The following is a 17,810-nucleotide window of genomic DNA, read 5'->3' on the forward strand; positions in this document are numbered from 1 at the left end:
AAACAACTGGGTATGCAGTATTTTACTTACCAAAGTCTAACAGACAAAATTTATATTACACAGCCCACGAATACGCTTCACTGCATGTGCATGTTACAGAGCAATTAATGGCATTGCATATGTAATAACTGCACTCAGAGATTGTCAGATACATGTACATCTAAAATTTCCGGTTTCTTAGGATGCCTGGATATTGTCGAAGATTCACCTAGGTATTCTCCGAGATATCTATGCATGCGATCAAGTTGCTTCAGAAAGATGTGAGATATATATTTGGGTGGACAAATGAATACGAGAGAAGAGCTTTTAAGAACTTTCAAAATAATTATATTTTGTAGAAACTTTCACACACATTACATTAGAACATCGCCTATGTTACCGACCTCTTAGTTGTTACCAAACACAGTAGCACCAAAATCGGTGCATGAAAAATTCTAAAAAATTATGGATAGGTAGAGAAACCAATCATCCACGTGCATGTAAAATTTGAGATCAAAAAAACACTTTTGCTATGACAAATAAAAAAGAGAAATCAGTACCTGAATAGTGACTGGTGCAACCTATGCGGTCGTTCAGAGCAACTCCAGTAATTATTCCAAAATCGGACCCTCCAAATGCTAAATGGGGCTGTTTTTATTTTTTAGGGGCTTCTAAATTTGCTTCAACTCCAGCAATAGCCCTCAATTCTAACTTAGAGGGCTTCCCTAGAGACCCCTAGGAACAGAGGGTGGAGGAGAAAATTTGGAGGCCTCCCCAAAATAGTAGGCGTAGTAGAGGGTCTGCTGGAGTGTATCTTTTTTTTTCACCCTCTAAACTTGACATAGGGGGCTGTTTAGAGGTTCTGCTGGAGTCGCTCTCAACGCCTCCAAAAATTTTGTTTTCGGGGGGGGGGAGGGGGGCAAGTCTCTATTTAGTACAAATTTACAAAGCTTAATTAATAGAAAAGGAAAAAAAGACTTAACAAGCATGAATGAAAGGTCCAGCAACAGCAAGTTAGCAAGTTTGAAGGCCCATGAAAATAACTAGAATCAGGAATCCTCAAGTTTATTTGAAGCTTTGCTAGCTGGTTCAGCTTCTCTCTCGTTGGATTCTTGAATCAACCCTGTGGCTCTTCCTGTTGCACGCTACTAAACGCTAGGGCTTCTATATATTGAAGAGTTTCATAATTAAGTGAAAGTATAATCGATCCATCACTATCGAAATTTTTTATCTTTCACTGAACGAATAGACCAACTATTTAGTACCATGATACACAGTCCTCGAATTAAGATTCAAGTAGAAACGTGAACATATATATAGGAAGAACTAAAACATGCCTGCCTTTAATTTGCATTGCTTAAACAAGCGCTAATATAATTCTTTTCTTGATGTAATGCTGCTAGGACTTTGTAGCGTGCAGCACCATGGTCTCGACAGTGAATCCCGGTCCAAAGCCCACCATCATTCCCCATTCATCAGCCTCATCTCCTTCCTCGTCCATTCGCCGGCGCAGCTCTTCGAGCACGAATATTACTGTCGCGGAGAGCATGTTCCCGTAGTCTCTCACCACAGTTCGGCTCGCCGCCAGCTTCCTGGGCTCCAGCCCGAGAGCCGAGTCGATGTGGTCCAGGATCCCACGGCTGCCGGGGTGGACCGCCCAGAACAGGTCGTTCCACTTCCACTCGGCGCCATTGACGGCGAGCGGCCTAAACGCATCAAGCAGGCAGCGCTCGAGGTTCTGGGCGGCGAACCTCGGCAGGTTGAAGGAGATGTCGCCGTCGATCCCGCCTTCCCCGAGCCGCATGTTGAGCAGCTGCTCCGACCCAGGTATCAGGGCCTGCGAGGCGGACACCATCTCGAAGAGCGGGCGCTCGGCGGGGTGCACGGCGTCGGCGCCGACGACGACCGCGCCCGCGCCATCGCCGAATAGCGCCTGCGGGATGAGGGTGTCGAAGGTGTCCCCTTCGTCGGGGCCGCGGAAGGAGGTGATGGTGAGCTCGACGCAGGCCACGAGCACGCGCGCGCCGCGGTTGTTCTCGGCGAGGTCCTTGGCCAGGCGCAGGGCGGCGCAGCCGGCCGAGCAGCCGTTGAGCTGGAGCACGGTGCGGCAGACGTCGGGGCGGAGGCCGAGGAGCGTGGCCAGCCCTAGGTCCGCGCCGGGGGAGCGGGCTTCGGAGCTGGTGCTGACGACGAGGTGGGTGATGTCGGTGGCCGGGCGGCCCCACCTCGCGATGGCCTTGGCGGCGGCCGACGCGGCGAGCACCGGAGCAGCCTTGGCGACGATGTCGAGGCGCGCGTCCAGGGCCGAGGGCGTCCCGTGGAGGAAGGCCGGGTTGGCGTTGAGCAGCTGCTCCGTGTGGTGAAAGAAACGTCTCTCCAGCCCCACTATCCGACCTAATGAGTTCCAAGTATTGGAACGACGATCATCATCAAGTCAGAACTCAGAATGTACATGTTTGTTACTCTTTCATTCTTCAAGATCCTAATAACTTGGTTAACAAAGTTGTTTATGATAACAACAAATCAGCATCTATCAAATAATACGTACGATCAAAACATATTTCACTGTACATGCTTAATGAAACTACATTGATATTAAGGATACTGATGCATTGCTGTAAACTTAGTTAACAGAGTTAGAGAAATTAAATTTAGGATGAGACTAAAATGAACTAGAATTTGGAATAAATAAACTAATAACAACAAGTTTTCAAAATTAACAGCTTCTATACACACATAGTTTACTGAATGTGTCTTTGAGGTCGGTGAGGTGCTCCTTCCTTGTGACGCGGAAATAGTAGTCAGGGAACTCATCTTGAAGCACGTAGTGTGCTGGATTCGCGGTGCCAATACCAAGCATGGCCGCCGGGCCATCGGCACGCTGCGCACGTCGAATCTCACGGACCGCGGCCAGTGTGCTTGCCATTGTACGTCCTGGACTATGGCATGCAGTGGTTGTTGGTGCGAAGGCAAGGGTATCAAGAGAGACGACTGAGGGGGGACTATATATGTTGCCAAGAGGATCCAATAATAACTACTATTTTGAAAGGAGGATTGAACTAAAAGCATGCATCTAGCTACCCGCCTAATTATTGCCATAATATTTGGTTAGTTGGAGCTGAATTGTTATTGCTATCCGATTTCGGTTGGAGCTGAATTATTATAGCCAGACATTTTATCGAGAGAGAAGCAAACATGTTCAGCACAGTCGGATGCGTGTGGCATAGGATCTATTACTACTTTCATTCTTAGAAAAGTAAGGAACATAAAGATTGACATTCCAACATAAAAGTAATATTAGTTTGTTCATAATGAAATCAACTATCATAATATGTAACCTCTTCTATTTTAAATTTTAAAAGTATTTAGTTTTGAAGATATTATTGATCAAAGATGAAAATATTTGACTTTGACCAAATCTGAAATACATAGTTGCTATATTTTAGGATAGAGGTAGTATCTTATAGGGTCATAGCATCTCATGTACAGGGTCAAAGCATTCATCCAAGCAGCCAACAAAAGGCTTTACTTTTCTGGGTCACTATATCTATTCGCTGTTTCTTCCTTGTCCAGAAAATAAGCTGCGGTTCTACAAAGGCCCATTCGAGCAAAAAAAACATCCGTATATAATATATACAGCACGTAGTTATATGCGTGCTTTTCACAAATATATCGCTACTTTTAAAATTTCTTGACGAACATTTATTCCTGGTCTCAAAATTTCTCAAAACTTGTCCCGCAATGTCAACCAGATCTCTAAACTTCCAAACTGCATACCCGTCGTCCCAAACTTGCTAATCACTTGTGTTAAACCACCTACGTGCTTCGTTTTTGGAGGGGCTGTTATGATCAATCACCTACTCGCATGAATGTGACAGAAAATTTATTTTTATGCTGGTGTAGCCCCTGCCAATTCCCTTATTGTAACAATATTTGAATAAAATATGTATCCTCATATAGGCAATTATGTCCACAGAACATGCAGGCTAGGACTGTATTCTTTTTCATCATGATAATCAGAGTATAGCCGTGGTTGTGCGGTTGTAAACAAGAATTCTTGATGTGTATTCTTAAATTGGATAAATCATCCCAGAACTGTGACCACATCATTAGAAAATAAAACAATTGTTCATTATACTGCCAACATGGGGAGCGCCAAATTTCCTCTGAGGCGGCTAGGCAAGGCACCACATCATTAGCAAATAATGCACTTGGTATTTCATTATTTCACAGTAACAATAGACGCCATGCACATACTTGTTGTTTTGATCAGTATATTTATTTGTAGTTACTCAACGTCACATATATTAATGTGTTACACACAACCAGTAGCAGTAAGTACAGATGTATCTCGCTCTTCAGCTTGAGCATTAATTCACCAATATGGTTCCTCCATCCCTTACTCGTTCTTAATCAATTTCGTTGAAGCCTTCGCAGCCGCATCCTTGGTAAGGTTGAGGGATTCTGCAAAGTCGTCCAAAAGTTGACGAGGGTCTGGAAATTGTTCCTCATCAACTGCTAGAATGACTTTGATAGTGTCGCAATAACTTTGGATGTGCACCGTAAGAGCCTGAAAGGAGTAGAAAAGAAGTAAATAATTTTTGTGAGGAAAACATAACTAAAAACATTGATGTTTTTACTGCATTTTTTGGGTCGTCCCAAAGATGTATCGACCCAAAAGCATAATGTAACAATTGCGGGTAAAACAATAACTTTGTAGCACACAACATGATTCCTTAAGCAATGGAATATTAGCGTGATTATTAGTATTAGGCATTATTTTCTGGTGGATCGTTCTTGTTGACAAAACTGCATGAGCGCTGTTGCGCTTAGTTTGAAAGTAACTCAAGACTTGAGGGTTTTGCATGGAAGATAGAGGGCTGGGTGGCTTACCTGTTGAAGCCCGTAGACGCTAGGTGCAATGTAGGCAACTGGATGCCCACATAACTCTATCTTTTCAGGTGGCCCAATCAAGTTTGAGAAAGTCATGGTTGTATTTCTGAGCACACTATTGAAGATATAAGCCCCCGCCTGCTTCAAGTGACAAATTGCAGTGTGATTATTAGAAACATGTAAAGTAACAATGTAGGTAAATGAAGAGGCTTGACTAGTTGGAGGCCTTTTGCAGTTTGATATTTAAGAAGAGCATGCATAGAAGATAAATATGGTAGTAAATGTACCTTTGGGCCAAGTATTTTGAAGACAATTTCGATAGCCATATGTATGATGATCACTTCTAGTGAATTCTTTTTCCTAACTATAACCCGTTTTGCCTTGCGAACGTATTCGAGCGGATCATCGTGCATGGCTAGATGAAATGGAAGGATGATGTAGCCCAGCCGGTTTCCCCATCTCACAGCATTGCTCTTGCCAGATTCTATCATATCAACATCCGTCTGCCGTTACACGTATTTTCAGTTAGTTAATTGTATATAGTTAAGCTACAAAATGATGGTGAGATAGATGAAATACTGATTTTTAAGAAATATTATGTGAATGGAAAACTATTGAGGCAATTCTTGCATGTCAGAAAGGCAAATACATCTTACTTGTAGGCTAGTGGTTGGCCTTGTGTTGACAGGGAGTATTGATCGCAAGACTATTCCCCTCGTCTTTGTGTCACCTGACACCGAATATAAGAAAATAACGCGTGTAAAATTAAATCGCAGTGTTTTTTGCATGCCGGATCAGTACACAAATCAAACTGTTATCTGACAACAGGCATCAAACACTTACCGGTTTTTCGGAAGAAATATCGTGATAGAGCGGCGGAAGTCACTCCAACTAGCACATCGTTGACAGTCTATATGTGTACAAGGAAACACAGAAAATATATATGTTAGAGAGACTTGATCAACTACAGTTTCAATTTTTTTTTTGTCAGTCAAGCTTAATTTAGGAAACTCTATCGACTACATGGTCTGTAAAATTAAAATCAAGTAAAAACATAAAGGAAATTAAACAGTGAAAATAAGAATTATTAAAGATCCGCGCAGAACTTGTGTGAACTATTGTAGAGACAATTGCTCTTACGCACGTAGTTCATGGCATTCTTGATGAACTTGACGTCGCCAAGGCTGAAGCTCCGGTGGACGAAGCGCATGCGGCGGCGCGGCTCGCCGTGGTCCGCTGCTGCTCGCTTGAACAGCGTGTTCGGATCTCTGAGGAACAAGATGGTGGCCGCAAAGGCAGCAACGTCCACGAGGGTGTGCCACGCGAGCAGGAGGTAGGACCAGACCCGCACGAGGAGCGCGGCGCGCGGCGGCGCGTAGATGGCGCCCGTGCGGCGGGCCGGCGGCGGCGGCGCGGGCGCGGGCTTTGCCGGGTCGGCAGAGCTCCGGGCGGACGAGATGAGGAGCGTGATGAGCGCCACGCCGTCGGCGAGGGCGTGGTGCATGCGCAGCGCGACGGTGGCGGCCGCCTCGGCGGTCCGGACGTCGAGGAAGTGGAACTCCCACGGCGGGCGCGTGTGGTCCATGGGCAGCGTGGTCAGGGAGGCGAGGTAGTCCTCCACGGCCCGGTCGGGGTCGGCGCCGTCCAGCCGCGGGACGACGATGTGGTCGTCCAGGTTCACCGCCGTGGTCACCCACCGCGGCGCGCCGTCCTTGCCCGCCACCTGGATGCTGCGGAAGTAGGGGTGCCGGGCGAGCTGAGCCTCCAGGCCCGCGCGGAAGACGGGGAGGTTCAGTGGCGCGGCGAGCCCGATGGCGGCGACCACGTACAGATCCTTCATCAGCCTCTCTACAGGGCTCACGGGCTCGTCGACCGCCATGTTTGAGCTTGTTTTAGTTGGTGGACCTAGCTGATACTCTCGGTTCCGAGTTTGGAAACTTATACATATACTCCATGCGGCAAGAGGATGGAATAGGAAAGGCACCCGTGCATGCCATTTCCGATCCTATCCCTGGACCAGAATATCCATGATCGTGACAACTTAATTAGGTTGACTAAAGTCGTCCTCATCAGCCCTTTTTTGTTGATAACCGTCTGCTTCGACCAGCGAGACCAGCATAACGTGTTAGTTGGACGTCGTTCATGCACTAATTTGTGTCCTCTTCTGTATGGTTTGTTAGTTGCACGCTGCCGGAACATGCTGGGTGGTAAAGCGTCTAAAAAATTAGCGTAGAAATTTTAAAGATTGGGTTCGAAAAAGGCCAAAGTCATATTTTCTATAATTTTAAACTAAGAATGATTAATAGCTGAGTTGGATTGTGAGAGAAGCATTAGAGTCATACAATGCATTACCAACCCTAGCCGGATCCCATCATGCCCACGCCACATCACCCAACCTATAATTAGATTTTTTTTTTATTTGCGAAACATCAAACATATGTAATTATCTTTTCTGACGTAGTGAATTTTCTCAAAAGTTTTATGCTGATTGAGCGTGCAAACTGCTCTATGTGGATGCATTTGGCGCCACGTCTGCAGCAAATTGATAGAAATAGAACCAATATGAAAAGAATAGGTCACTTGTCGGTTATCAAACGTATACTGCAATGGCCTGGCCACGTGGATCAGCAAATAGCTACTGCTAGGGCTTACAAGATATCACTGACACATCATGTTATGCCATTCAATGGAAGGACACAATAGCACTCCATGTGCCCCGGCACAATTGAACCAAAGGAGGCATGGGCATTACTATTATTACTTACTGTTTGATCCTCTACACTATGCCGGAGCAGGGCATGCATGGAGGAACAGTATTGCTGGGCACTATAGCCAACCTTTTGGTTCTCTTTTATGTCATTATTCATTAATGGTGAGAGCTGTGCATAACCAAGAAAAATCCTATCTTTGTTTCCACAGAAATTATGGCTTGAACAAGGCAGCTAGCTGATTAGGTAACATTTGTTCACATAAAACATGCCGCGCCAAACACCAAAAGCACCTGGTATGTAATTCATCGCAGCATGTTGTGACCTCATCCTCTATGGGACTCAATGGCCAAGACCTCCCCTTGAGCTAGGCCGACTCCCTGTCGGAGATAAGAGCTACTGGATCCCGATGGAGCCACCCCTTATGAGCCAATACGTGCCCCCCCGGTACCGCCGGCCCTAGCGCTCCCCCTCTAAAAATCATATGTTGTGGTATCTTTCCACCTCTCATTGCTTAGTTTATTCACAATGTAGATATATAATAGAATGGAGCTACTCGATGGATCCCTAGGTACTCGCAAGAAAGCTACCCACAGGGAAAATAAAGTCGGACTCCTACTAAGATTCCTCTGTAATTCTATTATAACTCCTACCTTGTAACCGAAACCCACACCCTACTAAGATTGGTAGAGCAGCCAACAGGCAACTCAACATTCAAGCGTAAAGCGCAATATACAATACCTCAAATAGGATGAAACGAACCAGATTCCCAAATTGAGAATCCGACTTCCTATATCATTGTGATCATGCCAACCGTCATCGTTGGGGTCGAATTCCGGATCGGATCCTGCATCGTACGGAAGTGCTAATGGGTGAAAGTGCTAAGCTTTAGCACTAGCTCATCCAAACGGAAGTGCTAATAGGATGGTCTAAATATTAGCCAACACTTAAAAATTTTAGCATGTGTATGAGTGCTAATATGGGCTAAAGTTTAGTAGTCAACTTTAGCTCTTCCAAACATACTCTTATTTCAGTAGATAGGTACATAAATCTAGTTAAACTTGCACTGTTAGAATATGCGGTTGTTTATTATAAATTGGGAACAGGATGGGTACGTGGAAGGTTGATGTGGGGGGCACAACTAAGCTGACTTGGCTCCCATGCCTCGATTTATGGCGGCAATATTGTAGAGAGAAAAAAGAAAGCTAAACAAAGCTAGCAATATGCGGCGGTTAACTCCCAGCCATGCATTCGATATAGTAGTACGTGACTGTACATTACAAATGGCCCGAGACATCATAAATGGACTGCAGTAGGTGCCAATCTTTATCACGTACTGGAGCACGACAAATGTCGTTACCGACCATGCATGCCTTGATCGAGGCGATGGGCATATATACCAAGCAATCTTCATGAGCTATTATATTCTTTTATCCAAACCAATTATGACGTGGTCAGTAGTAGTTAGCTACGTCTGTCTAGCTAATTCAAGCGAGATTTAATACCAAATATATATCTATATAGTTCTACATCTTTATCTTAAACCCAATTCTAGATATACATATGTGTCAATCATATTTGACTTGGGATAAGCTTTGTATCGTTGATGAATGACGCAACCACACACAAGGACACAACAGTCGACACATGCATGTTTCTGTTATCAGGCAAATAGCTGCTGCAGTTAAGGTCTAAAATTCAAGGAAAGAAGGACACACAATAGTCGCACCTGGTGCCGTTTTATCTTCTACAGCATGCATTGCTTCCACGATAGGATCGGAACAGTACTGCTGGGCACTGTTGCATGCCAAGTTGCCAACCGTTTGGTTGTTGCTATGCATTGATGGTGAGAACTGTACATAACCAAGAAAAATCCTATCTTTGTTTGCACACAAATTATGGCCGGATTGATCAAGGCATCTAGCTAATTCTAGACAAAGCTAGCTGTTGTGGTGCGAAAACGTGTGGCGTCAAACACCAGAAATCACGTGTGCAATCTATCCATCACAGCATGAGTAGGGCCAAGATCTCGGACATTATTTCGTGTACCTTGCCGACCTGGCCGTCCCAATCAACGTTACTAAGTCTGATACTACTATCCAGTCATCTCAGGAAAAAAACGTACAAACCGGCGGTGATTTTCTGGAAAAGAAGCGAGAAGCGCATGCATGCATGGACGCATCTCCCCAACATGCATGCATGGACGCGTACAACCTTCCTATCTTTAAAAATGTTTTTTTTTAATCGTGTGAAACACAAAATCCAGTGCATGCATCCATTGTAATATTGAAATGCACCACACACACACACACACACACACACACACAATATATGACCTCCCTACCGGAATTCTTGTCTTGTGAAGCAGGAAAAAGTGCACAAGTGAAGAACTTAAGAGCTTGCATTGGGGTAGAAGAGAGGCATGGGAATGCATGGGCCACGCCAAGCTTCAACTTCAGGATCGATGCATTAGCACTCAGCTTCTTGTTACTGTTGAGACATCTGGGTTCTGCAGCCATCCAATGGAGAATGCAATTAGGTAAAGTATAAGTAACTATAGCGCTATGCGCGCTTGTATTAATTATTAAAATAAAATGCTCTAATTTAGTACTATTTTCAGTTAACAGTAAATAAATCATAAACAGTACGTGGAACCCACCTCCATCGGAGTATCAAATCATGTTATTAGAAGCATTGGTGTTTTTAAGAAGAAAACTAATATAAACAACGTAGGTGGCCCTGTGGGACCCACCTTCTAGGAATATGTTAGCTATGCTACTGTTCACGGGACCCACCTACAGTGGGGCCCACATATCAGAGGGCCCGCCGGTTGTGGTTGGATAAAGCACTATATTTTAAATTTGTCTATTCTAATGCCATGCCACAGAAATCTCGTACCTCTCTGCTGAAAACTTCATACAGCACATACTTTACCGCGAAACGCAAGCATAAATATCTTAGAATTTACTTCATTGTAGGGTGCGTCAAGTTATGCAGATCACACAAATTGTTAGCATTATTGCGTTGGATGGCAAGTTCATTATTAAGTTTACCAGTGTATATGTTCCATTATAAGTAAATTGCTCATTTTTTTTACCATCTGCTTAACCTTTTGAGTTAAATTATTGGTCGGTGACGCAACTCATTATATGAAAAGTGAAGTAATTTATTTATACTTCATTACTCCTTTCGCCTCACGGAAACAATTATGTTTTCTCATTGCGCATGCTAGTAGGATTTAAACTCGAGACCTCTTGTCTTGATACTAGAAAGTTTTGCCTAAAATCCAAAACTTGTATTGGTTGGTATATTCAACTCAATATGATCAGTATGATATAAGGGTCTCGAGTTTGTCGTAGCTACTACAGTTATATAAAAAAATATTTTTTTTCCACGTATGAGGCATGATGGAGCATGCACGGTGCTAACACATGAGTGAATTTTCCATTTTTCCTAAACAGCTAAAGCTTTTGAGTTAAACCAGTTGGTACATGTGCAGCTCAGTAGATCTCGAATTAGAAACATAGGTAGAGCAATCAAATAAAATAATTGTTGCTTGCTCTTATTCCATGTAAGAGGGAGCACTAAAGTATAATCGAATTGTCCACACTTGGCCCTTCCTATCAGTTTAGGTTTTGGGGTTAAACTAGTCGATCGGCATACAACTCAGTAGTGTACTCTTATTGTAGAACGTAACATAGGAGGTCAAGTTATGCAGGAGGCGCCAAAGCTAAGATAATTAACAAGACCAGCACTGCTTACAAGACTAGGAGAGACATGAGCAGATATTTCTTCCCTAAAAGTGTGTCACCTTTTTCAAAGTGGATCCATTTTGTAATATGAAGGTACCTAACGGACTTAGATGGAATAAGGTTCCAGCTATAAGAACCCACAATCGCGTACCTGCCAGGAGCCCACAACACAACAAAGAGCTACAAACATAGATAGACTGAACTAAGAGCAACCTCACGCCACACCATGCATGCAAACAAGAACCCAGCTGTGAATGTTGTCGGCACCGACGTCGAGGTTGACCTCTACCCGTTCCTGCTAGGGTACAAGGACGGCCGTGTCGAGCGGCTGCTGAGCAGCCGTTTCGTGCCTGCGTCCGAGAACCCGACAGCCAACCGCGGGGTGGCGACGAGGGACGTCGTCGTCGACCACGGCACCGGCGTGTCGGCACGCCTGTTCCTCCCCACCCGAGCCGCCATGGCCGGCAGGAGGCTCCCCATCGTCGTGTACGTCCACGGCGGCTCCTTCTGCACGGAGAGCGCCTTCTGCCGGACGTACCACGGCTACGCTACCTCCCTCGCCGCGAGCGCCGGGGCGATCGTCGTGTCGGTGGAGTACCGTCTCGCGCCGGAGCACCCCATCCCCGCGGCCTACGACGACGCATGGTCCGCGCTCAAATGGGTGGCGTCCCTCGCCGACCCGTGGCTCGCCGACTACGCGGACCCCGAGCGCACGTTCCTCGCCGGCGACAGCGCCGGCGGCAACATCGCCTACCACACGGCGGTGCGGGCCAGCCGAGCCGGCGGCGTGGGCGTCGGCGTCGGCATCGATGGGGTGATCATCGTGCAGCCCTACTTCTGGGGCGCGGAGCGGCTGCCTTCCGAGGCGGTCTGTGACGGCGCAGCGGTGCTCCCGGCGCACAGGGTGGACTGGCTCTGGCCGTTCGTGACGGCGGGGCAGGCCGGCAACGAGGACCCCCGGCTCAACCCTCCCGACGAGGAGATCGCGTCGCTGACGTGCCGTCGCGTCCTGGTGGCCGTGGCGGAGAAGGACACCCTGCGGGAGCGCGGGTGCCGCCTGTTCGCCCGCATCCGCGACTACTACGCGCGCACCGGCGGCGAGGCGACGCTGGTGGAGTCGGAGGGCGAGGACCACGGCTTCCACCTCTACAGCCCGCTGCGCGCCACCAGCAGGAGGCTCATGGAGAGCATCGTGCGCTTCATCAACCAGCCGCCGGCGCCGGAGCTGGACGGCGGCTTGCTTTGGCACGCATTGGATGGTAAGAGGATTAGGAGGTCGTCGACGATGACGGCCCCCGAGCTTATCATACTAGGCGTGCCCAGCAGGCCGTTCAGGGACATTTTTGGCTATGGGATGGACATGAAACATCAGCACTGCAGTGGATCGAGCTCGACGACCTGCATGGCATACGGTACATCGAAAATCGGAGGAGGACGTGGCAAAGCTGCAACATCCAAGAAAGCAAACTATGGGCTGTTTACCGGCCCAGTGAGGCCTAACAAGGCCTACAAGGGGCCAGCAGCGGCAGCACTTCCCGGTGGCACTCAAGCTGTAAAGAGCTACCTCTAGCCGTGGGTGTGTGTTAGCTGTCTGCAAATGTGGGTCTAATTGTGTTTCTAATAATTTCCCGACATTAATGTATTATCAAGGTAATGATATGCATGTACTATTGTATGGTGTATTAATAAAATAGAAGTGAAGAATTATATTTGTATTACTAGCTCCTTCTTTTTAGAATTTTGGTGATGTTAGAACCTCCACAAAGTCCCTCCGAAATAAACTGATATCCATACCTTCACAACTCGGCGCACGCTCTCCAGTGCGGCCCAATCTCATGGAGTCCAAGCTCTGTCTTCAGGCCCAGCATTGCATTCCCACAGGTAAATGGCTTTGTTGTAATTCCAGGCCCATGGGGTGTATGTTCCATTCCAGGCCCAATAGATGAACTACTGTGCAAGGGCCATCAGCTGCATGCGCACGTGATCGATCGTGTGGTCAGGAAGCAGACACCCTGCAACCTGATGAAAGTGAGGTGAAGCCTGTTTTGGCTGGATGCGTCGATGGATGATTGGGGGTGTTGCCGGCCACCAAACGAATGCAAGTTGCCCATGGGCCAGCCCGGTGCAATTCGTCCCTTCCAAAATCAGATCCTGCCTTTCCCAATCAGCAATACTACCAGATTGCAATGCCTCATCCTGTTATCTTAATATATTTTATCAGATCTGAGGCACTTGTAGGTGTCCCTTTCAAAGAAGAAGAAAAGATTTCCGTCACCTGAAACAGCAGCAAAGCTCTAAGATTTGTTGTTTGGCGTTATTTATTATTTATAATCAGAATCAAAACGTCGCTTTCTTCAGTGTAAACAAACAAAATGCAAAGAAAACTGTAATACTGAAGCGGCCAAGCTACAAAGCCGAAGTCTATTGCAAACATAGAATCATTGTGCCATGCGATCTTGTGATCCGGAAGCGGACACGTCGATCGGCTCTAAATTAGGTTGACCGGCTTATTATTTTGTTAATTTATGGCTCTTGCAACGCTGTCGATCATCGTCTTCTCCTTTGATGGCTGGTTTGCCTGCTGCTGCTTTCCAGGCCGGCCACCAAACGAGAGCGCAGCAAGCTGAGGGCTCCGGCCGGTGCGGCGGCGGTTGGCACGTAACACCCACCCATGGACTGGCTAATCGATCCGTCCAGATCTGCCAAGCGATTCAGGTGCCCGATTTAGATCGCGCTTCTCGCCCCCGTCTGCTAGCTGCTGCTGGCTCTCGCCAATGCCCTAAGCTACTACTGAAGCTTATTCATATTTCTTCAGCATCGCAGTCTGTGATGCCCCTGGTACTTTTAGGCACAAGCACTTGTATCCAGTGCAAACACCCCCTCGATCGTTGCTGATTGGTCGGTTGGTGATGACTGGTCCTGGCCGGTCAATGGTAAATGACCTTGTAATTTTTATCGAATTTTGCAACAACAAAAGCAAGTGATCGAAAATGGAGTACATACAGTACGTAAATAATCCAAGATATATATATATATGCATGAAGGTCGTTAGATGCGCGCGAGCGCGACCACGTGAGGGCCTCGGCCCAGCTCGTGGGTCGTGGCTCCCCGGGCCGGGGCGGCGACGTGGCCAGCTAGCTGCACGCTAACACGGACGGGTGGGCCCGGCCAGTGGGGAAGAGGCCCTGGAGCTGGAGGCGCGCGCATGCACGCCGCCACCCGGCCCGGCTGCACAATTATCGGGGCACACACATGTTCTCCTCCCTTGGGCCTTGCCGCGGGTTACTGTAGAGGAGGAATACAGCTGCAGCTTTCATCATGGTGGTACGGTTTATACTTTATACCTACTCGGATACAGCGGCTGCCTGCCTGGGGTGGTGGTGGAGACGGACACGTCGGCATGCAAGATATATAGTAAGAATTATATATTAAAAAATCTAAAACGGACGGACCGTAGTTTGGAACGGAGGAGGAGGGAGTAATCCGCAGGCGTGGATAGCATACGGCATTAGTACTTTTTTTAAAAAAAAAACTAACACGATAGATATTGCTAGTAGCGCAGTATATATAGTACGCGCGGGCATGCATGCATGTGCATGTGCATGGCATGCGTCGTTATTCGCCCGCCTTCAGTTCGCCCTTGTTGCGCACCAGCTGCGCCCTACTAGGGTGGATAAGACAAACGTTCCGTTCTGAATTCTGATGTCAGCAGCAGCAGTACTGCTTCTAACGTGCTGTACCACGGCAAACAGTACCAGCAGCGAGGTCCTGAAGGACGAGCAGGAGCAGGATCAGGATCAGGTCGTGACCCGCTCAGCATTCAGTACGTACGTGACCATGCATATTTTGTGCACCGGAACCATGCGTTCTTGGCATGATGTACACACGTCCCGTTGGAAAAGGGTTGACGACGAGATAGACACTGCTGATGAACCAGAGCAGGACACGTACAATACATCCTGGGCACGCCGTTGCTCCTCGTCGGTGCTGGCGCACTACGGTCTGCAGCTCGATGGGTTCGTTCGTCCGATGTGTCGTCGTCGTCGCGTAGTCCCAGTCCCGGTTATCCGATACCACGGCAAGCAGGCAGGCATCCGGAGAATAGTGTCTGATAAGGTCCAAGGTGGTGAGCAGCAGCTAGCAACGGAAACAATAATAATATATATCCTGACGACGATCGAGCAACCCAGTCTTCTGGCTCAGAAAAGTCGCACGACTTGGGATCGGGGTGGATGCATGTTTCTCGCCCTGAGGCACGGGACCCGGCCGCTGATTTCTAGGAACGACCTGCGGGGGCCGGGCCACCATTGGGCGGTCACGTGACGACCATCCGACGGTCCTCACGCGCCCCGCCACGCGTCCCACCAGGGAGACGATGGGTGTTCAGTCTCGTAGAACGGACAAGTGCCCGCCTCTGAGCTCGTCGTGACGCGCCCATGCAGCAAGCATCGGCACCCCCCTCTTCCCGAGGAAACAAACCGATCCAAGTTTTTTCCTCTCATTTTCTCTCGAAGAGGAAACAGACAATACGTAAAGTTGTTACTGTTAGATAACTAGGTAGTCCTACGAACGGTCACCAGAAAGCAGACAAATAGTCGTTCGTTCACACCAAAAAGCCGATGAAGTAGTCGGTCACCGTCCTCCTCTTACCGACCGTCTTCACAAGTGGTGTATACGAAGTTCATCCTTGAAGTCGGTTGAGATCCTCCTCAAATAGGCTAAGCCCATAATTCCAACAGTTACTGCAGACGGATATGATATCTCATAGCTATGGAGTAGAGCTAGAAGCAAGGACTCCACGCCACCGAGTTTCTGCGGAAACCACTCCCCTTTTGCTGCGTCTGTATGTACAGCTGCTAGCTAGCCTTTTCTGTTTCTCGAGAACGGACGTCCATTGATCACCAAGCTTGTTGGCTGCATGCATGCATGCCTGCCCCCGGAAGTTGTTTGTCAAAAGTAAAAGAAACCGCGATATTTCGCGCTCACGATCGGAAGGAAAGTCAACTAGGAGCAATCCAAGTTGTCCTGCTGCTGAAACCCCCCCTGCCTTCAAGCGTACGTATACGGCCGAGCCCATACGCCCGCCTACGTATCCTACCCACCACGGCACGGCACGTAGGCCGTAGCGGTCGAGCAGTATATAATACAATAGATAAATGAAATAATACCCGGGACCGAAGAGAGAGTCCACGCCGGTCAGCCGGGCGCGCGCCCTGGCCCCAGCGCCACGCCAGCCTGTCATGCATGTCCTCTCCACGCCAAGCCCAGCTGCTCTCCTCTGCTGCTGCTACTAGTACGTACACGCCCAGACCACGCCTATAAATCGCCCGCCCCCATCACACGACTCCACCATCGCCGGCGGCAGCGACACGATCACACGAGCTCTCTCCTCAGAACCAACCCGGATCGCGTGCCGAGACCAATTGCCGCCAATGGGGCTGTGCCTGTCGAGCGGGGCGGCGGGCGAGGCCGCGCGGGCGGCGGCGGCGCCCAGGGACACGGCGCTGGTGCTGCTGCCGTCCGGGGAGCTGCGGGAGTACCCGCGCCCGGCCACGGCGGCGCGGGTGCTCGAGGACGCCTCCGGGGACGACGGCGGCGGGTGGTTCCTGTGCGACGCGGACCGGATGGGGTTCGAGGGCCCCGTGGCCGCGGTCGCCCCGTCCGAGGCGCTCCGCGCGGGGCAGATCTACTTCGTGCTCCCCGCCGCGGCACGCCGCCGCGGGCTCGGCCGCGAGGAGGTCGCAGCGCTCGCCGTCAGGGCCTCCGCCGCGCTCTCCAGGGCCGCCGCCGGGTCGGGCGCGGCCGGGAGGCGGAGCCGCGGCGCCGTGGCGCCCCTCGTCTTCGCTCCGCCGGAGGAGCAGCAGGAGGAGGCCGAGCGGACCCTGTCCTACAAGGCGGCGCCGCAGCGGAAGCGGCGGCCGGCCGCGGCCCGCCCCGGGAGGCGGCTCGAGCGGTTCGCCTCGGACCTCACGGCGATCCCTGAGGGCGAGATGGGCAGTGAGTGAGCAGGGACCTGGCCTGGATGGCGTGATCCGATCGCCGCGGCTGGACGAATCGAAACTGGACTCGCCGTGCCGGGCTGCCGAACCCCAATCTGGAAGCAGAGGACGACGGCCATGGAGAGAAAGAGCCAAGCCCAGATGGGCCCCACGCGGCGGCGCGCCGCCTGAACTTGTGACCGGACGGACGGACGGACGGACGGAATTGAGCTGAACCATATCGGTTGGGATGAAGGAATTCGGGATGCGGCTCCATGGGCATTCGTAATTCGTACTAGGAATTTTTGGCCAGAGTGAGCTGAGTCGAGTTGGTGCTGGAAATGCAGCGGTTGGTTGGTTGGTTGCAGACGAACCACGAACTGTTCCTATTGTTTGTTTGTTTGTTTAACTGCGAACCTGAGACTTGAGTGAGGCTGCAGAGTCCGTTCAGGTAGGGATATAAGCACGAGTGTGTTAGTATTCATGACATGGCATGAAGA

General features: G+C 49.0%; 4 protein-coding genes across 5 annotated transcripts; 2 read left to right on the forward strand and 2 right to left on the reverse strand.

Annotated features, from left to right (window-relative positions):
* Positions 1-1,264: 1,264 nt before the first annotated feature.
* LOC112879578 (bisdemethoxycurcumin synthase-like) lies at positions 1,265-2,940 on the reverse strand. Its single transcript, XM_025943858.1, has 2 exons — positions 2,716-2,940; positions 1,265-2,373 (listed from the first exon to the last, which is right to left on the reverse strand). The coding sequence occupies exons 1-2, from the start codon at positions 2,903-2,905 to the stop codon at positions 1,379-1,381; spliced, it is 1,185 nt and encodes a 394-aa protein (XP_025799643.1). The 5' UTR covers positions 2,906-2,940; the 3' UTR covers positions 1,265-1,378.
* A 1,296-nt stretch (positions 2,941-4,236) lies between these two features.
* LOC112879577 (O-acyltransferase WSD1-like) lies at positions 4,237-6,776 on the reverse strand. 2 transcript variants are annotated; one of them, XM_025943856.1, is made up of 6 exons: positions 6,017-6,776; positions 5,716-5,782; positions 5,529-5,602; positions 5,160-5,375; positions 4,873-5,010; positions 4,237-4,549 (listed from the first exon to the last, which is right to left on the reverse strand). In XM_025943856.1, the coding sequence occupies exons 1-6, from the start codon at positions 6,749-6,751 to the stop codon at positions 4,379-4,381; spliced, it is 1,401 nt and encodes a 466-aa protein (XP_025799641.1). In that variant the 5' UTR covers positions 6,752-6,776; the 3' UTR covers positions 4,237-4,378. The 2 variants fall into 2 exon arrangements, with proteins under 2 accessions (XP_025799641.1, XP_025799640.1); XM_025943855.1 differs by having other exon boundaries at positions 4,873-5,013.
* Positions 6,777-11,505: 4,729 nt separating this feature from the next.
* On the forward strand, positions 11,506-13,048 carry LOC112882407 (probable carboxylesterase 2). Its single transcript, XM_025947462.1, has one exon. The coding sequence runs from the start codon at positions 11,559-11,561 to the stop codon at positions 12,900-12,902; it is 1,344 nt and encodes a 447-aa protein (XP_025803247.1). The 5' UTR covers positions 11,506-11,558; the 3' UTR covers positions 12,903-13,048.
* Positions 13,049-16,692: 3,644 nt separating this feature from the next.
* LOC112883146 lies at positions 16,693-17,576 on the forward strand. Its single transcript, XM_025948391.1, has one exon. The coding sequence runs from the start codon at positions 16,765-16,767 to the stop codon at positions 17,335-17,337; it is 573 nt and encodes a 190-aa protein (XP_025804176.1). The 5' UTR covers positions 16,693-16,764; the 3' UTR covers positions 17,338-17,576.
* The last annotated feature ends 234 nt before the right edge of the window (positions 17,577-17,810 follow it).

The sequence above is a fragment of the Panicum hallii genome, chromosome 2 (assembly GCF_002211085.1).
Source record: "Panicum hallii strain FIL2 chromosome 2, PHallii_v3.1, whole genome shotgun sequence".
NCBI lineage: Eukaryota > Viridiplantae > Streptophyta > Magnoliopsida > Poales > Poaceae > Panicum > Panicum hallii.